Raw genomic sequence first — 27,579 nt, 5'->3', positions numbered from 1 at the left:
TATGATTTCTTGCTAAGATGGCTCGACGAGCTTTCGGACCACCTGATGCTAAGTGGTCAATGGAGTCCATAGACATCAACAAGCACGTAAAATTTCGCCGCCCATCTTGAGAAATGAGTTTTAATCTCCGTTTTTACAGTACAACGGCTGCCCCGTCCTTCAAACCGAAACGCATTACTGCTTCACGGCAGAAATAGGCAGGGCGGTGGTACCTACCCGCGCGGACTCGCAAATTGCCCTACCACCAGTGCAAGACGTATGAGACATGTTTGTAGATTATGTTAACAACAGGAAATTCATAAAATATCGTTAGCCTGGATTCACCGCATTAGCTTATAGCTATTTTTTTGCAATTGTAGGTAGACAATACGATCCACCTGATGGTAAGTGGTCATAATGGACTTCAGCTATGACAGGGGCAAAGCCAAGCCACTGGCTACCGGCATTAGGGCATTACGTAAACTAATTTTAATAATTAGTCTTCTTGTTTCTCCAGTTCTAAATCCGCTGACGAGTATGTTTCATATATTCCACCTAACCAATGTACCATGTAGCATTGACCTTTGTTTTAAAATTGCTTTGATTGAAAAACCTTTTCGAGGAACACGTAAGGCGACTACAGAATTTATCTTCCGAATCCTGATCACGCAGGAGCAAGTCACCGTCGTTGCTCTAGACACGTCCTTACGGATCCATCAGATCCAATAACTCTTGCATTAGATACCTTCAGCTCTAACACTAGGAGCAGGCTGAGGAACCCCGGTAACCGTACTCGTCGAACTCGACAAAGAGGTCGACGTGCCACCTAACCTATGCATCAGCCCGCTGAGTTTCTCGCCGGATCTTCTCAGCGGGTCGCGATTCCGATCCGGCAGTATAGTCGGATTTTTTATTAGACGAAGTCAACTGACGTTTACTGTGTTGTCAGTTTTTTATGAAATAAAAATAGTGTTGTGACAAAGTGAACGATTGAAAAAACTCCTGAATTAATGAAATTGCCTCGATTGTCTAGTGAATAGTTGGTGTGCCGAATTGCCGATATCGGGTACGGGATTCGAATTTTAGGCGTGTTTTGTACATACCAACGAGTTTTCGACGAAATATTATGTTCCTATAGTATCTACCTGAAATGAATACCGAGTGTTTTAAACATTAAGAAAAACATTGCGGGGAAGCTTGTTAGACTGTCCTATTTCCAATACATCATATAGTTGAAACTATAGATGTATAAAATATAACAATTATAGGTAGGTTATGAAAATAAAAAAAAACTGATTGTAGTTACATACTACTAGTAACGTATATTGGAGCACTTTAATACAATTTTATTGTAAAATATAAATAATATTCTTTTATAGTTTGAATTTAATGATTAACTCTTCACACTCATTGTTCATTCATGTGATTGAACGAGAACCGAACGCATCACTATTACTTTAAATATAGCAACATTATTTCACAAAGTGACATTAGCTACTGTCAGCTGGCTTCGTCTAATTAAAAATCCGACTATAGATTCATTCGCGAAGCAGCTGCTCTTGAGTTGTTAGCTCTCCTTCGGAGGCGCTCGGGCAGCTGTTAACAAATGCCACCCCTTCTTGCTGAGCCTTTGCTCGCCCACCTGTTCTGGTGAAACTGTAAAGGCCTCCGGGCCACCAGTAAATCTTCAACTACGAAAAAAAAGATTTTTTCTTAAAAAATAAATCTATGAATATCAATATTTTTTTATCAAATCTGTTTAACCTTTGTCCTTAAATGTCGTCATCATTGAGTTAGTTAATTTTAGTCTATATTTTTATTCACTTTGTGTTACAACACAAATGTTAGTATTGCATAGGTAATAAACACTTAATATTTAAAACAATTTTATTATGTTATTGATAACCCCAAAACACTTTTTTAATTTCAATTCAAAGCATAAAGCGTAGTCTTAATTAAATTACTTTTAAATATGTAACAATCTGAAAGTGCTTTCAGGGATTTGTAGTTACTCCTAGAAAAAAATAATTAATAATTAAATTAAGTATGTACATATTTATTTAAATATTATTTAATAAATGAACGGGTAACATTGATTAAACTAGTTTTTTTTTTTTTGAGGCGACGGCTCCACTTTCATTATGCCACTAACGATGCCATAACTTTAAGAGCGATGAGATTTTCAATTATTAATTAAAAATGAACTACAGTGATTAAGAAATGTTTAAATTTAATTACTTAAATTGGTACATATATATACCCTAAAAAAAAATTGAAACCACAACTCATATTTACGTTATCTATTCCATTTTTTTTACTGATACAAGCTAGTATGACGTTTTGGAAAATGAACCTTAAAATAAAAGAATTAAGGATAATCATGAATCAAAAACAAAACATTAGTTAAAAGAATTATTTTTAATTTATTTTATGGTATCAATTGTACAGAAAATTATAATAGCATTAAAAATATATACAACTTTTTGTTGAAATATCTTTTATTTTAAACCTATGAACGAGCTTGCGGTCTATCTAGCATTAAGTGGTTACCGCTCGAGTCTTGAGGTCTATTGTCTTAATTTTTTTTCTTAGTTGCGTAGACGAGCTCACGCCGACATCGACGAGGCCCGACTCGAAAGAAAAAAAAATGCTGCAAAGGCGAATAAGACACTCACCCAAGTCCCCCCCCAAGTAAGTAGTACAATTTTAGTTAATTCTAACGCATAGCAGTGACGCGTTCCGGTTTGATGCGTGAGACAGAGGCCTCATGTCTCAAGACGGCGGCGTTTACGTTTCAACGTGTGACCACTTCACGGAAGGTGGGCCGAGAGCTCGTTCCCTCCCATAACGACCTCCATGTCGTAAGCAACACATTCCCGGTCAATAAATACAAGGTCAATCTCAAATAACTCACACGAACTTTTCTTTCTGTAATTAGTTTTAACACAACTCAGAAAAAGCATCGATTTCAGATGATAGATTATATTATATCGATAGGTAAAAGATCATTTGGTTTAAGCGACATTTAATTTTATGACACTTTACAGGAGAGTGACATCTTTACAGTGAGTGCCATTTAAAGTTTCAAATTTCGAAAAAAAATATCGTTACAAAAAATACTACTGCCGCTATATCAATAGAGTAAACTTAATTGAAATTCAATGAAATACATCAAACTGTTGATGCTAATCTATACATATAAATAAAATTGGAGTGTCTGTTTGTAATATTGAAATGGCCTCTTTTTACTACACGCATATGAATATACCTAGTCAGGTCATAAGTATTGTCACACAGTAAAAACTTTTCTTTTAGAATGCTGGCCACAAAAAAGTTTATTGAATTCGAATTTCAAATTGTTCATGAAAATAAAAATGTATACTTTTAGAATTTTACTCATTTTTAAATATGGAGTGGACGCTTAAAGAAGACCGTGTTGCAGTTATTGCGTTGCATCGTTGCGGTTATGCGCCAATTCAAATTTTTAACAAACTGAAAATTTTGAATATAACCAAAAGATTCGTTTATCGTACCATCAAACGATACAATGAAGACTCTAGTGTAGATGACAGGTCAAGAAGTGGTCGCCCACGGTCTGTTAGGACTCCAGCAGTGATAAAAGCTGTTAAGGCGCGAATTCAAAGAAATCCCAAACGTAAGCAGAAACTGTTGGCCCTTCAGATGGGGTTAAGCAGAACCACGGTGAAAAGGGTGTTAAATGAAGACTTAGGGCTTCGGGCATATCGAAGAAAAACAGGACATCGTTTGAATGCTCGTCTAATGGACCTGAGACTGAAGAGATGCCGCGCTTTGTTGAAGCGGTACGCGAGAAAAAAATATCGGGAAATTCTTTTTTCGGATGAAACATTTTTTACCGTAGAAGAGAGCTACAACAAACAAAATGATAAGGTGTACGCACACAGTAGTGAAGAATCGAGCAACCGTATTCCGCGTGTCCAACGAGGTCATTTTCCATCCTCGCTCATGGTATGGTTGGGAGTTTCTTCTTATTGGGGCTTAACAGAGGTACATTGTGAGGAAGGTGTAAAAACGAATGCAGTTGTGTATCAAAATACAGTCCTGACGAACCTTGTGGAACCTGTTTCTCATACCATGTTCAATAACAGGCACTGGGTATTCCAACAAGATTCGGCGCCAGCTCATAGAGCGAAGAGCACACAAGACTGGCTGGCGGCGCGTGAAATCGACTTCATCCGGCACGAAGACTGGCCCTCCTCCAGTCCAGATGTGAATCCGTTAGATTACAAGATATGGCAACACTTGGAGGAAAAGGCGTGCTCAAAGCCTCATCCCAATTTGGAGTCACTCAAGACATGCTTGATTAAGGCAGCCGCCGATATTGACATGGACCTCGTTCGTGCTGCGATAGACGACTGGCCGCGCAGATTGAAGGCCTGTATTCAAAATCACGGAGGTCATTTTGAATAAACTTTAGTGTCATAAGAATCTATGTTTTGTTAAGTTTATTTTGGTATATGAATGGTTACATAATGAATAAACTTGTTTCAATTATTTTACATTGAACATGTGACAGAATTTATGACCTGACTAGGTATATACGGTACATACACCAATATATATTTTTTTACAATTTTTGTCTGTTTGTCTGTCTGTTTGTTCCGGCTAATTTCTGGAACGGCTGGACCGATTTTGACGGGACTTTCACTTATTGGTAGCTGATGATATAAGGAGAAACTTAGGCAACTTTTTTTTAGACTAGCTTCGCCCCGCGGCTTCACCCGCCGTACGACAATAACCGCGAGTAACATCGCGGGACTCAGCTATCAATAATAAAATTTAATGTTTCCGAAGCAAAGCGAGGGCGGGTCGCTAGTATCCAAATAAAACAAAATTTTAATTACAAAAATAAATGTCGCGTATTAAGCTAAAACCAATTAAACCTTTTATCCCTTGATATTATCATTTTGAACAATCACACTGCCTAGTAACTAAGCGAATCGTTGCTTCTAAACTCATAGAGCTAATAATAATTACAATACAATGACAATCATTGTTATCTTCAACGGATACAAAAAAATAAAACTTAATATTATCCGTGTTGACTCTCCGAAGACTTTGAATCTTCCTCACTATCGCTGGACCACTCGCCCTCGCTGTACTCTCTGTCTTTCTTTCTCTTTCTATTCTTAGCTACGTCCTCGTCGGAGTTCCGTCTGGCGGTCGTGTTCACTTCCAAGTTCTGAAGCACCAAGTCTTTGGTCGGAGAGTTGGTCCGCAGCTCCTTGAGGGTGTGCGTGAGGTCAATGTCCGGCAACCTCTGCTCACTGTCCTCGTCCTCTTTTCTCCTCTTCTTCTTGCTTTTCGAGGCGTGTTTCTTTTCCTTCTTGCGTTTCTTCTTTTTCGAGCTGAAATTTAATGGTGATGATATTATAAATGCGAGCAATTTTTTTTTTATTGCCATGATGGGTGGACGATCTCACAGTCTACCTGATGGTTCAGTGGTTATTAGAGTCCATCTACAACGTAAATGCGCCATCCACCTTGAGATATAAGTTCTAAGGTCTCGATATAGTTACAACGGCTGCCCCACCCTTCAAACCGAAACGGATCACTGCTTCACGGCAGATATAGGCAGGGCGGTGGTACCTACCCGTGCGGACTCACAAGAGGTTCTACCACCAGTTGTCTGAACGGACGGACGTTTGAAAACTTCACAAGGCAATGGTTTATATAGGGTGGACTATAATATAGTACCTTCAACGACCGACAGGTGGCGACTAATTTCAAGAAATCGATATTTTTCATACAACTAGCGATCCGTGATCAGTGGAACGTGCCCGATTGAATTCGTATATATTAAATGTTATCATATAAATCTACAGTGGTTATTACGGATGTTCCGTTATAACTACTGAACCGTGCATCCGATTGACTTGAAACTTGGTATCCATGTAGAAAATACATCGACGCTTGAAAGGCAAACGTGACTAAGCGACAATGCGTGAACTTTACAGTAGACTAATTTAAAGTTGAAATACCTGAAAACAAAATTTATTTTAACGAATCTAGCTGTAGTAGAATCTAGCTAGTAGCTGTAGGATTAAAATGATTTTAATAGACCTAGAAATATATTTTTTTTTGCGCATCGAATATGGTTATTGGCTATCATTTATGTACAAAGCAGTTATTGTCGCTTAGTCACGTTTGCCTTTCAAGCGTCGACATGTACTTAATGGATAGGCTAATATTTATAATATGAGTGTTGGACTCCCTAATAATAATGACGCATAACATAGATGTGTTCGTTGATAAGTAGATGTCGGTCCGGGGTCCACACGAATACATCACAAATAGCGCAAACCGGCTAAGACATAAGGTCGAATTTTGCATTTCATTATATAAACGGATGCCTTCAAATCGAAAATCCGAACTGCTTCGCGGCAGTATTAGGCTAGATAGTTGGACCTATCTACAGTTTTATATGCGTTTAGATATTCAATCTAATTCAAAAAGTTTTAAATGTTAATGAAATTTAAAACATTTCATTTTTTAATAGATTTTAATTTAGAATAAAATTCCTTTCAATAATTATTGATATATAAAATATAGTGTATAAGGCGAATGGAGTTTTTTAACGGACATCCGACCTCATGGTTCTTTGATCAGGTAATACTTACTGTATTCTCGAACACTGTCATTGATCGGATATTGTTTTAACTCACCCATCGTTATCGGCGTCTTCGCTTTCAGACGATCTGCAAAGGAATAAAAACAATTAATTTCAATCATTAATAAACGACTGATGAGTATTTGTATGTACTTCTGTAGTCGAAATTCGACTATAGTTATTTGAAATTATAAGTTTGGACATTATTATGGTTCTATTGACAAAGACTATTTATTATACTTCTATAATTACAGATTTCACCAAGACTAAACTATAGACAAATAATATTATTCTATTCTCAATTTGACCACAGACTTTCAACAATAACAAAAGTTTGACAGTTAACACAGAGTATATGTGTTGTGTCAAATACATGGTAGTGTGAGATAATTAAAAAAATATTAAAACATATTCCGCACTCCTTCTCTATATTCTCAATAAAGAAATGTGTTTTTGTCCGTTTCTAATCGTCACTGTCTAAAATGACGTCACAAAACACTACGCGCGGCATATGACGTCACAAGACACTACGTGCGGCATATGACGTCACAAGACACCGCGCGCGTCATATAACGTCACAAGCGCGGCCTATGACGTCACAAGACACTGCGTTGAATGGACAGTTTTGCCAGAAATAGTTATTTCTGAAGTGTTCTAATGAACCGCCGTGGAGACTCCGACCTCATGTCTCAAAGCGCAACTCACGAGCCATTCATTATCTTACAACTCATTTTAACGTATTAAAACCCTAACTAACCTGCGCCTTCTTCTTTTGCTTTTATGATGCATTTTTTGAGACTCATCGTCGTAATCTGTAATAAAAGAAAAAAAATCATTAAAAATTATTGTATAAGAATAAGGTCCTAATTTAATAATTTATTTTTTGTTTAGCTTTTAATGAAACATCACCTTTACGTTTGGTCAAGTAAAACTAATTACATATATTTAGTTTGTATTAAAATAATTGCTTTATATTTAATTATATTTAATAATAATAATTGTTAATTTTCGACTTTAAACGAAAGTACAGGTTTTAATATATATTTTTTAATTTTTGGTATTTTTTTATTTATTGCTTAGATGGATGGACGAGCTCACAGCTCACCTGGTGTTAAGTGGTTACTGGAGCCCATAGACATCTACAACGTAAATGCGCCACCCACCTCGAGATATAAGTTCTAAGATCTCAGTATAGTTACAACGGCTACCCCGCCCTTCAAACCGAAACGCATTACTGCTTCACGGCGGAAATAGGCGGGGTGGTGGTACCTACCCGTGCGGACTCACAAGAGGTCCTACCACCAGTGAAAAAAAAGCTCAGAGCTCAAAGATTTTGCATACAAAAAGTCGTTGCGAAACCAAAATCTGCTATGTGCACTTTTTGAGATTTTTACTTTTTGACCTTTTCGTATAGTTCACAGCCCTATCTACCGTATAAAAAAAAAACTGTTATGTGTCTATAGCTTTAATATTTATCTATCTATAGCTTTCATTTGATATAGTTCTTAAAAATTCACCTTCATATAAAATTTTATACGAAAATGTTGTTACTCGTTAATTCAAAATAGAGTTTTTGCACATAGCAGATTTTGGTTTGACAGTGACGATAATTTTCATAAAAGCATATACTTTCAAATCCGTTAACATATGGTTGAAGGACGGCTTTGCATTGCCGGAGTCTGCGACAGTGACCACTCTCCACCAGCTGGACTGCACGTTTGTCTACTTACTGAGCCAATAACAAAAAAAAAACTATATCGCTACCTTTTTTCGGTACAATTTTCACTAGTCGTTTCAAACGTTCTGTGTCGTTCGTCTGCTGTCGAACAGATGGCGTTAGTGTCGTATTTGTTAGTAACCGCTACACGCCAAGAGATGGCTCTCGCTATAAGCCGGGTTTTAAGAATATGTGAATTACACCTTATGACCTCTACACTGCAGATTTCTGTTACTGTTATATGTTTGAAGTATATCACAGGTTCTGTAAAATTGCGACTGGGTTTTCATTTAATAGTAAGGCGGGCCGTGGGCGACGGCCGCGTGTCGGTCCATATAATTATGTATACACATAAAACATGCACACTCTCACATTTTTCTCGATGTCTTCTCTTTTCTCTTCTCCGTCTTTTTTCTTCTTCTTCCGCTTTCTTACGTTTCAAAGACTCCAACGTATCAACCTGGTAAATTTTATCAATTTTTAACTTCGCATTACAAATTGGCACGACTGTCCACTATCATGCTACTTGTACCACGAAGAACCAGTAATAACAAAAGAACACCAGTAATCTGTACATTTAAATTTACGCAATCAAGAATGACCTTTAATAAGCAGATCCCCTACACACTTTACTGTGGTCCGTCTGTGTCGACATTTCAAATATTTCGTGTGCGCGACAATTTTGACAAGATAAAATTTTAAACCTACTTGTATGTTTCAGTGGCTGCTCAGTGTACACTAAGTAAAGGAATACAATGGAAGGATGAATCCAGAGTAACTATACTGTGGGATTAACTATACTGAGACCTTAGAACTCATATCTCAAGGTGGGTAGCGGCATTTACGTTGTAGATATCCATCATACCCGATCCTGTAGACCGAATGGTAAACAGTCGATGTCGCCCAAAACACGTCATTACGGATCCTCCCGATCCATTAACGGTGCTTTTAGGTACCACAAGCACCGGTCGCCGACCTCGTCGAACCCGTCGCTTGCGACGAAGGGCTCGACGAGCGAATCAACCCACAGACACAGCCCACTGAGTTTCTCGCCGGATCTTCTCAGTGGGTCGCGTTTCCGATCCGGTGGTAGATTCTGCGAAGCACGGCTCTTGCTAGGGCCAGTGTTAGCAACACTCCGGTTTAAGCCCCACGAGTTCCCCTACATGTTAAGAAGAAACCGAAATAGCCTCTCAAGGCTATCAACATAGGTAGGAAAAAAAAATTACATCTATGGGCTCCAGGAACCAGCTGAGCTAGTCTACACATCTATGCAACAAAAAAACAGTGTCGTTTACCATGGCGCTGGCTAGCGAGGAGGTGGGCAGCGCGGCGGCCCCGGGGTCCACGCCCACCTTCTTGAGGAACTCGGCCGCGCGCCGCCGCCGCTCCCGCTGCCTCTCCCGCCCGTGCTCCGCCTCGCCCTCCACTGTGGGAAACCAACCAAGATCATCGAGTTGTAGCCAGTTCATTCACTCATATTATCTCACTATTTTATGAAATTAGTACTGGTGGTCTTGTGAGTCCGCGCGGGTAGGTACCATCACCAGGTGAAGCAGTAATGCGTTTCGGTTTTAAGGGCAGGACAGCCGTTGTACTGTTACAAGTGAGACCTTAGAACTTATGTTTCAAAGTGGGTGGCGGTATTTACGTTGTAGATGTCTATGGACTCCAATAACCACTGAATACCAGGTGGGCTGTGAGCTGGTCCACACATGTAAGCAATAAAATAAAATAAAAATTGTTTTGTTTATTCCAAACGTAGGCCAGGATAAAGTATATTTTCCACTAGAAGTGTACCGCCGATTCAGAATCAGGCATCAGAATCGTCTCAACTTGTTTGTTAACTTTTTAAAGTTTAATTTTCATTAGAAACTTACGTTTACTGTCGGACTGATCGCCGGTGAGATCAATCAAATCATCTCCGTTGTCTTCTAGCGAAATAATTTCCGTCTCAAAGTTTTCCTTGACCGGTTCACTCTTCTTACTACTACTAACTTTCTCATCTTTTTCCCGTTTTTTCTCTTTCACGGAATTCCTCACCGGACTTCTTCTCTTACTACTTCTACTCCTAGATTTCGACTTGTATTCTTTCTTGCGATCTTTCTTTCTCTCTTTTCTACGTTCAGAGTTATCTTCTCTTGTTTTATGCGTGTTTTCCTTGACATAAGTATTAGTTACCGGTCCGACAAGTTGTGGCTTCTCTACGAGACCGGGAGGATCTATTTTAGGTATTTCTTTTACTTCGTGTATGACTGGCGTAAGCTTCGGTGGGCTTGTTTGGGATGTCGGCGGCTTGACCGGCTCGATCGTTCTGACGACGGGGAAATCGTGGATCAACCCGTCCATCTTGTACACTACTATAGGCGGCAGGACACTTGGAGTCTGAGCGACTAATTTCGTGTGATCCTTTGGCTCAATGTGTTCCTGATTCTCCGTTTGCTTATCCTCGTTCTCGTCGTCCGTACTCGACTCGTAAGGTAGAGCTGGTTTCGGCAAAATAGGATCGGGCTCTTTCAATTTCTTTATAGAAAAAGAAACAGGCAAAGAATTCTTCTTGTCCTTTTTCTTTCCATTCACGTCGACGCCTTTCTTCTGCTGCAGTAATCTTTTATAATACGGATGATGTTCGTGATCGGGCTCCAGAAACGTGAACCTGGGATCGTTTTTCGAACGCACTATGTCGGCGAACTCGTCGCCATTTCGTGCAACGTAGGCGGCCATCTTGTCGATCACCGTCTGGACGTCTTCCGGGGGCGTCAATATTATTTGATCTTTACTGTCCGATGACGAAGAATCTTCAGAATCTGAATATGGAATGAAATTAAAAATTAGAAATTATTTATAGAAAATAAATAATAATTATTATTCTTCTTATTCTTTCTGCAATCAGGCAAAATTATCGACTATAATCAGAAGGGTTGTTGGCAACATAGTTAGGCGTTGAGAACAATACCCCCAGCAATGTGCTGGTCTATATGAAATCTTTAAATTTATTCGACTCATTGGTTCTGGTTGAGTTCTATGATGTGCGCCTTCTTGAGGCGAAAACCGAAAATTATTTGTATTGTAATGTTTTTCTCCTACCTACGCCGAAAGTTCGGTTTTCCTCCCGCTGTACAGGGAAGAAAGTGTAACTTTTCCTCCCTGGGTACTGACAAGTGCGCATGCGCGTTAGTGTCTACGTCTGCTCTCACGCACCTAAAATTCTCCGCCATTGTTGTGCTCGGGTAATTTGCAATATTGTGTTTAGTGTAAAAGTGAAATAAACAAAAGGCAATAAAATTTAATAGTGAAGTATTAAACAAAGATGAGTTCATCAGACAGTTCTTATTCAATTAGTAGTAGTTTATTTAAAAATTAAAAAACAGTTAAATTGTTTTTTTTATGAGTGGCCACCCAACCCCCTGCCAGGGCTTCGCTCCTGGACCCCGGCTCGGTACTCCACGGGTGCTAAGTTTTTTACAAGGTCCAACTTTCGGCCTGGTAGGAGAAAAAATAGTATGTGCACCGTGGGCAAAAAGTAGGACATCTCATCCCGCGTGTTTGCCATTTTACACGCGGGAGGAAATGTCCTACTTTTCTGCCTTGGTGCACATTCCTTGGGCCCGCGGTCTGCTCTCAACACCTGCAGATCGTAGAGTCTCACATACCCCGCGCGCCCCCTAGGCGCGGGGACCTCGTAGGAGGTTCGGCCCTCGGCCCGGAAAAAAAAAAAAAAAAAAAAAAAAAAAAAAAAAACAATTACTATTCTTATGAATGTTCATTTAAATCGTATTTTATGTATTAGTTTCACATCGTAACTGTTGTTAATTATTTACGTATTTAACAATTCTTTTTATATTCTTACAACTATCAAAACTGAAAATTTCAGTTGTAATGATAGATAGTAATGCAAATTACATAAAAATTTGAAGGATGCAATCTTTTTTTAACACTTACTATGGGTTATGCAATGGTTGCTTGGTTTAATAAATAAGATAAAAATTACTCGCCAGTATCGTCGGACCCGGAATCAGAGTTATAGTTCTTCATGAGACTAAGTCCAGTAGATTTCGTTACGGTGATTTCTTTTTTTTGTTCCGCACGTGCTTGTGCTTCAGCCTGCGCCATGTACTGGTGGTAGTACGCTGCGTACTGCTGGTAGTACGTTGTCTGTGCTGCTTGTAGCCTTGGATCCGATGTTCCTATGTTGCAAAAGATGATTTAGTCTATTAATGTGTTTACCTCAACCTTTGTCTTACTGTGTAATCTTAATTATATTTATACATAATAAACATGACATTTGCAATATAAAAAAAAGTATTAAATTTTATCTCACTTAGAGATATATAATGTAATTTTAAACTATGAAGGTGCCGACCATATTTACTGGTGGTAAAGCATATTGTAAATCAACACAGGGCAGATATTGCCTAAACCAGTGATTCTCAACCTTTTATTTGTTGCGGCACATATTTAACGATTTTAAAATTAGGCGGCACACATTAAACGATTTTAAAATTTGGCGGCACACAAAGAAAAAGATTTAAACTATTTACTTTCTAAAACAATGCATAAAACGTTTATAGAAAACCATTAAATATACGAAATAAACTAATATATGCTTTAATAATATTTAAACGTTTAAAAAGGGATTAATTACAAGCTAATAATAAAAAAAAAATTATATGATATAATTTAATAATATTAACATCATTATATATTGGCAAAATTTGGCGGCACACTTTTGAAATTTCGCGGCACACAAAAGTGCCGCGGAACAGTGGTTGAGAATCACTGGCCTAAATACTTGTAACACTTTAAATACTATAAAGTAGATACCTTGCGTGTTATACATGATGGGTTCCTTGGAAATATGGGGATGCGGAGCGGAAACTTCGGTCCCAGGCGGGGGCTCCTCCCCGGGACAAGGCTCCTCGGGCGGCGGCCCCACCAGACTGGACACCAGCATCGTGTAGTCACAGTCCGCTGATGGCTTGTATTGGATGCTCGGAATCGATGGAGCCTGTATCATGTAAAAGTTACCATTAAATACATTTCACTACTCCTTAAGAGAGACAAGTCTTTTGAGTGGTGTCATGTGTGCTTAGTGTTCGTAATTTAATGTTCTCGATAGCGTAAAAGTTAACTCAAATTTGTATGCAGTTGGAACAGCGCCCCTAGCGGCAAACGTAGGCAAACGTCGCCTGCGCGTTTGGTATAGCTGAAGTATAACAACTTAAATTGACTATACTTAGGCCAACCAGACGAGATAATAAACGTAAACAAGCGGACCGTTACTGAGTTACATTGCGATAGCGAGGGATTATTATCTCTGTCCTTATCACTCGTACGCGCAGTTATGGCGTCAGTTGGTCGACAACAGCTGTCGTTGTGTGTTTCGTGGTACAGGAAAGCACTGAGTACCGCAGTTGTCAACATTTGGTCCGCCATTTTGTGAACAAGTTTATTCCTGTTTGGATTGCGTTCGAAGTGTTATAAAAGTCGAGGACAATTTTTATAGCAATATTGACAACATGATTGATAATACAATAGATAGTTTTATCATAAACACAGCTGACTCGGACTCTTCCGACGAATCATCTTTGTCTAGTACAGATGACAGCGATTAAAATTCAAACTTTGTAATAATTTATTTAAATAAAAATGTTTTTTACTCCTGAAACTTTGTTTACATGTTTTATCTCATCTGGTTGGCCTTACTTTAGTTACTACTAGACCAGATAGTTTTATGGGCCAGAGAGTGGCACAGGCAACATTTTGTAGCAGAAAGGTGATAATATAAATTCTTTCAGAGCAAAAATTTAAAGAGAGTAAAAATGTGTGGTCAATTTTAAATACGACTTACAGATTCAATTATGGTTGATGCTAAGCTCGGATGGAGATATTCATCATTGTCAGGTGGTCGTTCTGAAATTATAAGTTTATATGAAGTCAGTATTTTGTTGGTTATCAGAATATATAGTTAAAACTACTTGTTAGCACTTCGCAAAACACATTATTCAAATATCAATGAATAATTGCTGTCGTTAGTGACCACGAAAACTGTAAATTTGTCTGAAACATCAGATATAATATAAGGACAATAAAAATGGGAGATTAAACCATAAAACTAGTTTTAATTATAACAAAAAATAATTGGGCTTTTTTTTTTTTTTTTAAGTTATTTGTGTAAATTTAAAACTTATAGTGAACAATATATTTTAATTTTGAAACAAATTTTATTATAATGTTACAAAGAATAGCTGCTTTCATTTACTGACGATTATTAAAAGAAACACTCTGGTACTGTTATAAAGTTAGACTATTAAAAAGCGAATTTCTCTCGCATATATGTTTTCATGTTTTGTTTGCGATTGAAAAGGGATTCTTTATCCCTATTGCTATATAATTAACTTTTGTATGAAATAATGAAAATCCGTCAACATGTAATAAAAGAAAAAATCAACAGATCAGTCAATATCATGAATAGATTCTTAATTAGAATCATGCACAGTTTTCTATTTATGGAATATACTATCTTCCAAGTCAATTCGGTAGTTTTGGAGTAAATTCGATCTGCACTTTGAAGTCGTCGTGGCCTAAAGGATAAGACGTCCGGTACATTCGTATCTAGCGATGCACCGGTGTTCGAATCCCGCAGGCGGGTACCAATTTTTCTAATGAAATACGTACTTAACAAATGCTCACGATTGACTTCCGCAGTGAAGGAATAACATCGTGTAGTAAAAATCAAACCCGCAAAATTATAATTTGCGTAATTACTGGTGGTAGGACCTCTTGTGAGTCCGCACGGGTAGGTACCACCACCCCGCCTATTTCTGCCGTGAAGCAGTAATGCGTTTTGGTTTGAAGGGTGGGGCAGCCGTTGTGACTATACTGAGACCTTAGAACTTATATCTCAAGGTGTGTGGCGCATTTACGTTGTAGATGTCTATGGGCTCCAGTAATCACATAACATCAGGTGGGCTGTGAGATCGTCCAAACACCTAAGCAATAAAATATATATATATATATATATATTTGAAAATTACCGCAAGCAATGTAATCTTCAAATATGTATTTATTTGTTGATTGATTTGTTTTGTAGTAAGTAATAAAAAAACAGGACTCACCTTCAACAGAATCGACTTTCTTCTCAGGCCATTTACCGGCTTTGATGAGTGCAATGAGCGCACTATAATATGGGTGCAAAGGGGAGTCTTTGTTGAGGAACTGGAACTGAGGATTGTCACCCTGCTTGGCTTTGATGAGGATCTCCATCTGGACACCCTGACTTGCTATAAAGTTGGCTGTCTTCTCTATGATGGCATTCAGTTTTTGTGTCTCAGGCTAGTAAAAGAATTAAATGATTTTTATTTATAGTTTTGGTGTACCATTTCTGATAAATGATAGAATGCACCAAACAGATCAAATATATTATGTGTTACACTTTTGTCTTACTTATATCACTATTAAGATTAAAATCAGCCAAAGAAATAGCTCATTGTTAACTGAAACAGATCGCTACGAGACATTAAAACAAAAGAGAGAAAAAAAACCACTTGTCTTCTTTCATTATGTCTGTATACTTCTTAGTACGTAAATACAGTAATGCACTCGATAGTAAACATGTAATGAATCATGTGACATTAATAGTAAATATTATCTTGTCCAATTATTGAGATTCAATAGCAATTGAAATTAATAAAATTATACTTACTAAAACAATATCTTCAGGTAGCAGAGTTTCAAGAGTTGAAGACGGAACAAATGGTTCATCTACCTCAACTGGCTTCGCGGGTGGCTTAGGTGGAGCTAATGTATCATAATTGAAACCAACTTGTCCGTAACCAGCCGCATGGAGACGCTTCAGTTCTTCCTCTGTTTAAAATTATTTAGAATTTTATGTTTGTAACCTTCTTGCCTCAAAGGCAGACTGTGATGTGATATGATGTAAGATTCCTACCACCCATGGTCTTAAATAATGGATTCTTTTACCTATTAGAAAATAGGTAAAATGGTCCTGTAGCCTCCCTTATTACCTCCAGTACTTCTGGTACTCTCAGGAAACAACTTTAGACACTTCAAGAAGTAATAAAAAGTAAGAAATATATAAAATTGGTTATGAATACAACTCACAACTTACAATACTATAGCAGTCAAATTTATTAACAATACAGATAAAACATTGCAAAATAATGTCTAAGGTGCTTTTACCTTTGTACATTTCTTCTTCATCTTCATTTGTGTATAGAGCTCGGTAACGTTCATCATCGCATAGTTGCTCCACATCAAGCTCAGATTTTGTTAACTCCACCCGCCAGTCGTATCCTCCCGGCGGGGCTTCCAATGCTGACACATCGTGTAGGGCTCCTCTTGCATCATACCTGTTCACATAAATAGCATGATAATCCATGAACTATCTTGTCATTAGACCTGCAAATAATGTGAGGTTTTTAATATAATTTCCAAACTTAATTTCCTATGTTGAATGACATTTTAGCTTTCAGTACATCCATTGGAAGTTTTCATTGTTACCGGTAAATTACATAAATTATTTCAACTGTAGATTTATACTAAATACACTTCGTTTTTAATACTATAAACAGCATATACAACGTAACCATAATCAAAATTTTAATAATAAACTATGGTAACATCATTCGCATGTGAAACAATTAGATTACATTTTTATACATACTCAATTATTCCGTTGTAAGTTATACATACCACCGGAGAGTGTCACCATAAGAAAAGACGTCACCACGACGGGCCCGCGCCCCTCTCTAAGTCCCGTCCCGCTGTAGGCTTTACTCATCATCCTCTGCGAAAATCTTATAAGTCTTCCAAAATTTTATTACATTCTGACAAATTATTATCGTTTTTTATGGTTTTAGCACCACAGTTAGCAGTCTGATAGTAAAAAACGGATCGAACCTGTCGATTTTCAACGTTTCATCCCCCATCCACGGAATGAGGTGTTTCCCTTGGTCAATGAACAAAGCTTTGTCATCGTCCCTGAATATTTTGCATGAATAGCCGAACACGAGTAACTCTTCTTTTTTCTCATTGATTTCATTCTTTCTTAATATACCGGCTTCACTACGACGTCTAGTCCATTTTGATGCCATTTTTGATAATTTTCCGTGAGCATTTCAACTATAATGGACACAACGCTGTCATACTGTCATTGAGCTACAATCAGTGACATTAGGCAATTATAATTTTTATTTGATTGATTTGTATACATGCAAAGGAAAAGAGGCTGATAAGGTTCAATCTTTCAAAACAAAGGCCAACGGAATATTTATTGTATAAAAACAGAAACCAGAAATGAACGAAATCAAACTAAATATTAAATGATACGAAATATTACAACTTACAAGGTGAAATAAAACAACATTGTAAATATTCGATGAGATGAAATAAATCAGTCAATAAAATGGTGGTAATCTAAAAGATAAAAGGATTTTATAATTGAACTTGAAAAGCCATGTTCCGTGATTTTGTATCATTTTTCCACACTCTTGCTAAGGCTTTGGTAACCGCTTAACACTGCATTGGTCGTAAGTCCATTTACCATTTCAGAATAACAACACTTTTCATGATAGAGAACGAGTAAGGTAAGAGTACTGGATTAGTTTTTTGTTAAATATATAAATAGTGTTCTACGGAATCTTATATTTTAGTAGGTAATTAGATCTGCTTAATATTTAAATATATTTATAAAGTTGTAACAACATACATATTTGATCGATATAGTAGGTATACAATTTATCTGGTTACATTCTCAAAAAAATGACCCTAAACAAAAGTAGTGGCAACTGGATATAACCTCATCAAATAAAACGTATTCTTGTGTTCTATCTGGACACGTATTCGCTACTGACTTTTAGTTTACCAGGTTAATCTATATTTTCAAAAGGCATATGGCGGACGTTTTATATATTTTTGCATCGAAAACTGATAAATTATTTTAGTTATGAGTATCTTGTGACCGCTAGAGCGTATTTGTTAAAATTAGATTGTAAACGTTAGTTTTTAATGTGTAAATAATTTTATTATATCTAGAGTCACATAATTATTATTAAAAGTATTTAAGTGCGTGGACGTTTTGATCCGTATTGTTGAAAAACGAAAAGTCTGTGATATAAACAATACTTTAGGCTATAGTTTAGTTTCATTAACAATTTTGTAAATATTGTATAGTTGTTAAAGAATTTTAATAGATTTAATATATTGAAAGAAGACTGAATAACTTTGTGAGGAAGATTGCTAGCTATGTCAGCTGTAAACCTATTGTCTTCACTGAAGGAGAAACCAAATGACGAAAAACAGAAGGATGGCTCAAACCAGCAGGGTGAGTATTTTTTACACCCTACAACATAATTCAAATAAAAATCTACGAACCTACCTTCATAATTTATGATAAAAGTACGATTTGTAACGATTTTTTTGAGGCCCTAACTGAAATTTCTGGATTTTTGTTTTGCTTAACTTCTCGAAAACATAAAAAGTAAAAACCTCTTCGTAAAAAAGTAAACATGCTATTACTATTAGATTCTTAATCAAATCAAAACAGTTATATTCAAAGTAGGTCAACTGTGTCACTATGATAGTGTTTACACTGCATTAAGTTATGCTCCACTTGTTTCTTGGTACCATATAAATACGCAGACTGTACTCATTATTGATACTAAAGAAAATTATGAAAATGCACTCCTATTTGCTTCTTTAAAAATGCTCATTTGTTAAGTATATTTAATATGAAAAATTACCATTTCGATCATTATTAACGTTCAAGGACTAATTTATAATATTACTAATATTGCATTTTAGTGTGAAACCACGAATGATAAGTATGATTAAATATATCTTATTAGAAAAATTAAAATTTGTAAATATGATAATTTATTGAATAGTGTGAAGTTTACAGTAAACTTCATTTCATATTGTGCATGTTTGCAAGCATAAGATTATAATAATATTAAATAAAAATAACAGAATAAATCTGTTAATTCATACATCATTTGTTAATAAATCTAGTTGGCCAACATGTTTCATTTTCTACACAAAAAAATACAGCAAGTTCTTATTAGACTTTGTCAGGTTGTATAGTTGGGACGAATGCACATATAGTCAATTGAGGCTATGAAATACAAGTTATCCACTTAACCTATTTGTTTGTGTGAAAAATTCCTGTAGTTTTTATATTATATTCTTTTTTCTTAAGTCAAACTCAGATTAAGATTGATGGATAGACTTATGGAGAACATGGTCTTAAACTATTATAAAATTTCTTTGAAGTAATGCAGTGGTGGCAAGTATTTTCATGTAGTTGCCCAGTTGATAGACATACAATCTCACCAACTCACTCTCACTTTCTTTTTCTTGCATAGTTTGGTTACCAAGCTACCAGTGCCCTTGATATTAAATAGTTACTAGACTTAATAGATATGAAAATGTGGATGCCGTTTTCAACCTTGAGACATGAGATCCAAGTCTCAATTGTATCGTATAACAACTGCCCCAACCGTTTTAATGAAAAAGTATAACTGCATCACGTTAGAAACAGGTAGGTGGTGGTATTTGTCTGTGCGGGCGTGCAATACTCCCTGCCACCAAGAATAAATATATGTGAAAATAAAAACAAGTTACAAACATGCTTATGGAAAAATATTTTAAATTTTACATTCCTTAAAGAATTCTAGGTGTGTCTGTTGCTAAATAAATAGATTGTTTTTGAGGCAGGTAACAATTAAAAGTGTCTTTTTTATGTTGTTAGGTAATTTGTCAGTGCCACAGTAAAGATTTACAAAGTTTATTAAAAAACTATTAAGATTATTAAAGAGGTGAAATTTGCCTCCTTGGATTCTACTGGAAACCTCTTAATAATATACTGCAGAGATTCAAGAAAATCATTCACTATCAGTTAAAATAAAATATTCCATTACAAATTAATTTTTATATGGTAACAATGGGTACACAGTAATTACATAGTAACTTAATTGTTCTGGTCATTATTAAAAGCTTAGATAGAGGAGAAGGATAACAGTTGAGATTCACTCTGGCCTTGGAAACAATTATCAATCAATTAAAATTTCTAATGTCTAACTTTCAGACAAAACACAATTTCAAGTCGGAGTCATATATGATATCACAATCATATATAATATCACCACGATCATGAATTCTCTCGCTCAATGAATCTAGCATGACCTATCGAGGTCATTAGAATAGGTAGGAAAAAAAAATTAAGTCTGGCCCCTATGGGCCCTTAGTGAAAATATACAAATGGTTGTGAAAAAAAATTAGCTACACCATAGAGAATGTAAACATCGACCAATCTGTCTTTTTCTGAAATGAAACATATTTTTTTTAAGGTTTGAATTTCCTTAGCAAAAAAATACATCTTTAGCGACTTGAGAAAGGCGATAATTTTATAATATATTTACGATCTTGCCATGGTGAAATTGCGCAACTGTATACTCCATGCACCCTAAATTCGCGTGCTGGGGCGAAGCGGCTGTGTCTGAAGGTCAAGGGTAGCAACCCCTCTATATAACACAATAGACTTAAATTATTACACACAGATGGATTCTACGTTCGCTCATTTGTTATGCATATTTACTGTAACAAAAACTAACTAAAATAATACTATGGACTCATTTAGATATAGAATTCTCCTGGCCACTACATTCTACATATAGATTAAACTGACAGGAAGTTTGAAGTACCTTTATTGCTAATCTCTAGGCTCCTTAATATAGAAAGTCAATATTTAAGACACTTTATGTTCTGTTGCAATATCAATCAAGTTAATAATGCATTGACAACCAATTCAGAGTTATCTTTAAAATTTCAAAGCTTTAGCACATTGGGAAATAAATTTAAAATGTTTTATACCAAAAAATTCAAAAGAAAGCAAGTTCATAAGAAGATTTTTCATTAAAATAAGTTATTAAATAAATACAAAACAAATACAGTTTTCATTTTAATGACACTAATGCATCCTCGTAATTTTTCAAGAACAGTAGTAGTAGTAAGACAGTACCATAATGTGTGCTGCATAATCGCATGATTCAACGGATACCTCAAAAACTTCATCTATTAAGCCTGGACACTTTGTATTATTTTGTGAGCACATTATAACTCATCACGATCATCATTCCACCCTTTCTTAGTGTAAACATTTTTAGAACTGGCCCAACAACTCCCAAAGACCAACATGCAATGCAAACAAACAAAATCACCGATTTCCTATCAATCAGTTTGATTGTAAATTGCATCTAATACTGTATTACATTATATAGATAATTCTATTAATTTCAAAGTAAACATTTTAATCAAAACATACAATAATAATTTATGACTCCATGGCGGTCATTCGACGATTATCTGTGGACTCGATTTTAGAGATAAGAACTTTTATTAAATATGCTGTCAGCATTTTAATATTGTTTTTTTTTTTGCATGGTCAAGTGCAAGGTTACTCGATACAGCCCATTTAGTGCTTAGTGGTTACCTGAGTCCATGGGCATCACAACGTGAATGACTACCCGACTGGAAACGCCACGAAATGGAATTCTTAAAGTTTAAATATAATAAAGATTCCAATTCAATCTAATTGATGTCTAATTTGAAAGGAAGATTATTGCAATGCGACTTGAATTTAACTATACTTATTAACGCGACATTCCACTTTTGGTGGAAATTGACTACATTTAACAAACCGTTGACTACTCACAACCAATAGTTTTTATTTATTATTTTTTTATCTTCTAAAGTATTTATGTCAATAATATTTGTGATGCCTTTGTGTTGTACTTTGGGGTCCGTGAAAAGATGAACGTGACGAAAGCTACCAGTTTTTTTTTGTCTAAAGGGAACCGCATTTTTATGTATAGCGATCATAACATAAGGGTAGGCCTGTCTTTTTCATTGGTCACTTTAGTGTCCGTGCCTAGGGCCCCCTAGTCGTTGCCGGATCACGAAGAGATTACAGTCGAATGTAAAATCAGACAGCACTCGGTGTATGTGTGTGTGTGTGTCTTATTTATTTTGGATGTATTTAGTAAAAAAATATATTATCTGTTATGTATTTTTCTTAGTCCGAGAAGCGTCATTGCTGAAGTTCTAAACCAACCAGCCCAAGTTTTTCTTTCTTGTCGAAATCTTTAGGTTAGACTATCACCAATAAACATGTATATTCGACATTTTACTGGTGGTAGGGCCTCATGTGAGTCCGCACTGGTAGGTACCACCACCCCGCCTATTTCTACCGTGAAGCAACAATGCGTTGCGGTTTGAAGGGTGGGGCAGCCGTTGTAACTATACTGAGACCTTAGAACTTATATCACAAGGTGGGTGGCGAATTTACGTTCTAGATGTTTATGGGCTCCAGTGACCACTTAACACCAGGTGGACTGTGAGCTCGTCCACCCATCTAAGCTATAAAAAAACAAAAAAAAGTTAATAGTCGGTAAAACATTCTCGATCCTGCGGCCCGAATGGTAAACAGTCGACTTCGCCCAAAACACCTCATTTCGGATCCGCCCGATTCACTAACATAATATTATGATCTCAGACAAAATTACGACAAATAATTCATATCAACGTCGGTCCATATTTAATTTAAATATTTATTAAGATAACATTGGTAAGTTTGTAGGGTAATTTTGAATTAAAGTTTAAATTTTTATATTATTTCATAAGGGTTAACGCATACTTCCGTTGTAGAAAACATTAATTACCCTTTAGGTTTTATTAACTGTTTGTAGATGTTCCCATTTTCAATTAAGATCTATCATCATCTCGGTCTGTTAGTACTAAACCATAGTTTTGTAGTAATGATTCAAATCAAATCAATTTTTTATTTTATCAAATCACTCTTAACACCGTAAAAAAGTGTTGCAGTTAAGGTAAAAATTCACCAGAACCTATTTTTTTTATTAAAAATTCTTATTAAATACATATTATTGTGTACATGTAATTAATTATAAGTTTTGCTAAAGAATGCGCAGCATGAAAAAAGTATTGAATATTGAACATAAACTATTGAATTTTTTTTTTGTTAAAGAACTTCTTAATGCTTGCGGCCTGTGCGCACAATAATTTTTTATTAAATTTTTTATCGCATTGATGGGTGGACGAGCTCACAGCCCACCTGATGTTAAATGGTTACCGGAGCCCATAAACATCCAAATCGTAAATGACGCCACCCACCAAATGTGTAAAGCGTATTTATTACTACTACTAACAAACACCCGGAAATTCACATGTACTTTATTTTACTTTTTTTATTTTTTTATTTCCCTTGTAGGCAGACGAGCATACGGCCCACCTGATGGTTAGTGGTTACCGTTGCCCATGGACTTCAGAAATGCCAGGGGCAGAGTCAAGCCGCTGCCTACCGCACCTACGTAATTTGATTTTGATTTTTTTTCTGAACAGCGTTAAGTCTAAAGCGAACCTTAACCTACAAAGATATTATTAAAACGAAGGTAGTTTAAATGTTTTAATGTCTACACGTATTTCCTTTTGTCTTCAGTCTTTGAGACGAACCCTTTAACTACGCGTGTCCCGCGATAGATTTTGGTGAAAACTATTTGTTTTTTCGATAATTTATCAAGTTATTTGTCCATCTCACACTGACAGCAAGCTGCGTAGTATCTTACGCAGACATTAACTGTACCTACGGTTCTTTGAAAATACGCGTGACGGATTTCGTCTCTCAGACATCTAGTCTTAGGTTTAAATAAATACTATATATTCATATATATATTTTTAAATATTTATTTATTTGTTATTTTAGTAGTTTAAGTGTTAAGTTTAGTTTTTGACTCGTTAACCGCCATTTTGTTGTGCCGTGTCACGTGTGAACTTTTTCGAGTTTACGTCATGGTGAGCAAGGATCCACCACCGGCGAACGAAACCATGAAGAAGGGCCGTCGTAAGAGACGCAGGGCCGGTAAGAGGGCGTCTAGGAGGCGCTCAAGCAAGACATCGGCAGCCCTGGCCGTGGCAGCAGCCGTGAGCTATGAGAAGTACACTTCTCCCATGAAATGTGCAGTTCACGCTTTCCTGCTGCGTTACCAAACTTCCTTGAGGAAGGTCCCGACCAGCCTACCCCCGAAGGTCCACGCCGGCCCGCCAACGAAAAGAGTCAAGCGTGTATCATGGTGTAAGTGACGTCAGCTTATAACTGCACTGAATTTAGACTTTGAAAATCGAATTATGTAACGACCAAGTCGGAAGCGATGAGTACCTGTAACGTATAAATGTCGTTGGCTGTTCAGGCGTAACAAATTTTTAATACAAAAAGCGCTAATGTCTGTTTTATGGCAATATAGCGACCCGCCCTCGCTTCGCTTCGGAAACTGTAATTTATTATTGATTTCTCCACTATTTCATGGGTGTTATTATACATATAAATCTTTCTCTTCAATTACTCTATCTATTAAAAAAAATCGCATCGAAATCCGTTGCGTAGTTTTAAAGATTTAAGCCTACATAGGGATATAGGGACAGAGAAAGCGACTTTGTTTTATACTATGTAGTGATTAATTCCGATTCGCAAATCGTAATGCCGTGTTGGTTCGTTCGATTGGAACGGAAATGTTTGTGACGAATAAAAAATATAACCGGCACGGGTAGGTACCGTCTTTAATATTTGCAATAATGTCACTAGCTCAAATGCACTAGCAGGTGTAGACCTGCTAGTGCATTTGAAAATACGATAATATTTACTGGTGGTAGGACCTCTTATGAGTCCGCGCGGGTAGGTATCACCGCCCTGCCTATTTCTGCCGTGAAGCAGTAATGCGCTTCGGTCTGAACTAGCCGTTGTAACTATACTGAGATCTTAGAACTTATATCTCAAGGTGGATGGCGCATTAACGTTGTAGATGTCTATGGGCTCCAGTAACCACTTAACACCAGGTGGGCTGTGAGCTCGTCCACCTATCTAAGCAATAAAAAAATAATAATGAAAAAAGCACACACGGCTTGACCTGTGGAGGTGGGTTTAAATTCGAAACAGTATGGCGTATTTTATTTTCCATTAGCTTCTTCGTAATTAAATATTCTTAAATCGGATTTCATTCAGCGGACATAGACTTGGGGGATCTAACTTCATAAAATATTTTTCGAACATGCTGCTGGAAATTGAGATGATTTTTGTCTTCGAACCGTGATACGAAAATGTTTTGAGAAATTTACATGTTTCGATGTGTAGTGATTAAATGTAGGTAGATGTAAATAGTATTGGAATTCAATTTGAAATTATTAACTTGTTTACTCTATTGATTCAAGGGCTCATTAACTTTTTCCAATAATGTATTTTTAGATTAATTGAGGTTGTAATGATGTGCTATTTAAATTGAGATTATGAGTTATCTATGACAATTTTTATGTAAACAATTGAGAAAATAACCCACTGAGTTTCTCGCCGGATCTTCTCGGTGCGTCGCGATTCCGATCCGGTGGTAGATTCAGCGAATCACGGCTCTTGCTAGGGTTCTAAGGCTAATCATTTTTTTATTATCCAAAATTAGTACATATTTATAAAATTTGAAAGGACCAAGCAAACAGTTAATCGTCGTTGGGAAATCACTATTTTGAAATTCATGTCGAGTAGGTATGTTGGTCGATGCGACGCTTTGATTTTGAACGAATCCTGTATCCTGTAATTAAATCTTCACGTGACCTAGAATAACTAGTGCGTCAATATTTCCCGGGGTCTAGTTCATCGATCGCATGACCTAACCGTCCCGGTAACAACAAACTGATTTATCCGGGAACGCAGCCCGCCCCTATTAGATGAAGTCAGTAGCTAGGTACATCTAAAAGGGTTCCCGGAATGCGTTGTTGCACCGACCACCGCCCTACGTGGATACGGCAGTGTCGACCGTAATTCGGTCGTGCAACTAGTCTCAATATATGGGCGTCAAAGAGGCCTGTCCATAGAAAATGGAGTTTTTCGATGTTTCAAAGATTTTCGGTATTCATTTTTCTCAAATTCTCTAGAACTTTCTCCGTTGGCTCGGGCTTGTAAACAGTTAGATTATTTGTAACGTGTGGACGATGTAGCCGATTGTTGTGCGGCTGATTTTTTTTTTCAAATTACCTGTGTATTATTGATTGGAGCCTAAAATTTGTATTGATCACCTTAACAGATGATAGTCTATTGGATGCGAAGTGAGCTGTATTACCGATAGTAACATGCTATGACAATGAATACGGGCTGACGATCTGATCAAGAGTGCGGGACATATTGCGAGAAGGATGCCCCGCATTAGTCACTTCGAAATTAAGGAGATAGAGAATAAGGAACGGGACATGAATAAAAAAAAAAACTTTTAAATTACTTAGATGATAATGCGTGATGTCATATGTGGCTAATCGATGTGTTTTGGTGCATTCTCTATTAGCTTTCAATTTCAATAGCTATTAGCTTTCAATTTCGAATGATGTCACACCTAAAGAATTTTCGTGTAGCATTTTGTAAAGTTGACGGAGTAATTTTGAAATATCGATGTTCGTCGAATTATTGAAATATTAACGCAAAAAATGTTTGTTTAAATTCTATTGACGCTAGAGTGCTGGATATAAGTTACAATAGGTATACAATACATACATATCCATTAACGGTACTAAACTAGGAGGGGAGGGGAGGTCTAAATTAATATTTTTATCCATTTTACTATATAATCATAAACCAACATATGTTTCCAAATACGAATATGTAGAGTGATAAAGAGAGTAAGTGAGTGATAGAGAGAGAGTGTGACTGAGTGAGAGTGAGAGAGTGTGACTGAGTGAGAGTGAGAGAGTGTGACTGAGTGAGAGTGAGAGAGTGTGACTGAGTGAGAGTGAGAGAGTGTGACTGAGTGAGAGTGAGAGAGTGTGACTGAGTGAGAGTGAGAGAGTGTGACTGAGTGAGAGTGAGAGAGTGTGACTGAGTGAGAGTGAGAGAGTGTGACTGAGTGAGAGTGAGAGAGTGTGACTGAGTGAGAGTGAGAGAGTGTGACTGAGTGAGAGTGAGAGAGTGTGACTGAGTGAGAGTGAGAGAGTGTGACTGAGTGAGAGTGAGAGAGTGTGACTGAGTGAGAGTGAGAGAGTGTGACTGAGTGAGAGTGAGAGAGTGTGACTGAGTGAGAGAGAGAGAGAGAGAGAGAATATACAATAATGCGCACTAAAACTCTACATTAAAAAAAACCCGTCAACAAGCAGATATATTTGTACAATG

The 27,579-nt window shown here is 36.8% G+C and overlaps 2 protein-coding genes across 5 annotated transcripts in view; one reads left to right on the top strand and one right to left on the bottom strand.

The window, feature by feature from the left end:
• Positions 1 to 2,378: 2,378 nt before the first annotated feature.
• On the bottom strand, positions 2,379 to 17,536 carry su(w[a]) (suppressor of white-apricot). Of its 2 annotated transcripts, none has more exons than XM_028187511.2 (13): positions 17,268 to 17,536; positions 16,548 to 16,717; positions 16,051 to 16,211; positions 15,464 to 15,680; positions 14,197 to 14,258; positions 13,170 to 13,353; positions 12,341 to 12,532; positions 10,226 to 11,152; positions 9,644 to 9,774; positions 8,718 to 8,805; positions 7,386 to 7,440; positions 6,684 to 6,716; positions 2,379 to 5,366 (listed from the first exon to the last, which is right to left on the bottom strand). In XM_028187511.2, exons 1-13 carry the CDS (start codon positions 17,459 to 17,461, stop codon positions 5,051 to 5,053), a joined length of 2,730 nt encoding a protein of 909 aa, XP_028043312.2. In that variant the 5' UTR covers positions 17,462 to 17,536; the 3' UTR covers positions 2,379 to 5,050. The 2 variants fall into 2 exon arrangements, with proteins under 2 accessions (XP_028043312.2, XP_028043313.2); XM_028187512.2 differs by having other exon boundaries at positions 17,061 to 17,516.
• A 697-nt stretch (positions 17,537 to 18,233) lies between these two features.
• The window catches only part of LOC114252861 (eukaryotic translation initiation factor 4E transporter), a 38,464-nt gene continuing 29,118 nt past the window's right edge, over positions 18,234 to 27,579 (top strand). The window contains exon 1 of one of the 3 annotated variants that reach the window (XM_089733615.1): positions 18,234 to 18,690. In XM_089733615.1, the coding sequence (XP_089589741.1) occupies positions 18,612 to 18,690 (79 nt within the window). In that variant the 5' untranslated portion in view covers positions 18,234 to 18,611. Of the gene's footprint in view, positions 18,691 to 24,140; positions 24,514 to 27,579 lie in introns of those variants that run through there. The other 2 variants (XM_089733613.1, XM_089733614.1) reach the window with 2 other exon arrangements.

The sequence above is a fragment of the Bombyx mandarina genome, chromosome 16 (assembly GCF_030267445.1).
Source record: "Bombyx mandarina strain Sakado chromosome 16, ASM3026744v2".
Lineage (NCBI taxonomy): Eukaryota > Metazoa > Arthropoda > Insecta > Lepidoptera > Bombycidae > Bombyx > Bombyx mandarina.
Note: the sequence above shows the minus strand (reverse complement) of the source record. Positions and strands in the feature narration are given on the sequence as shown.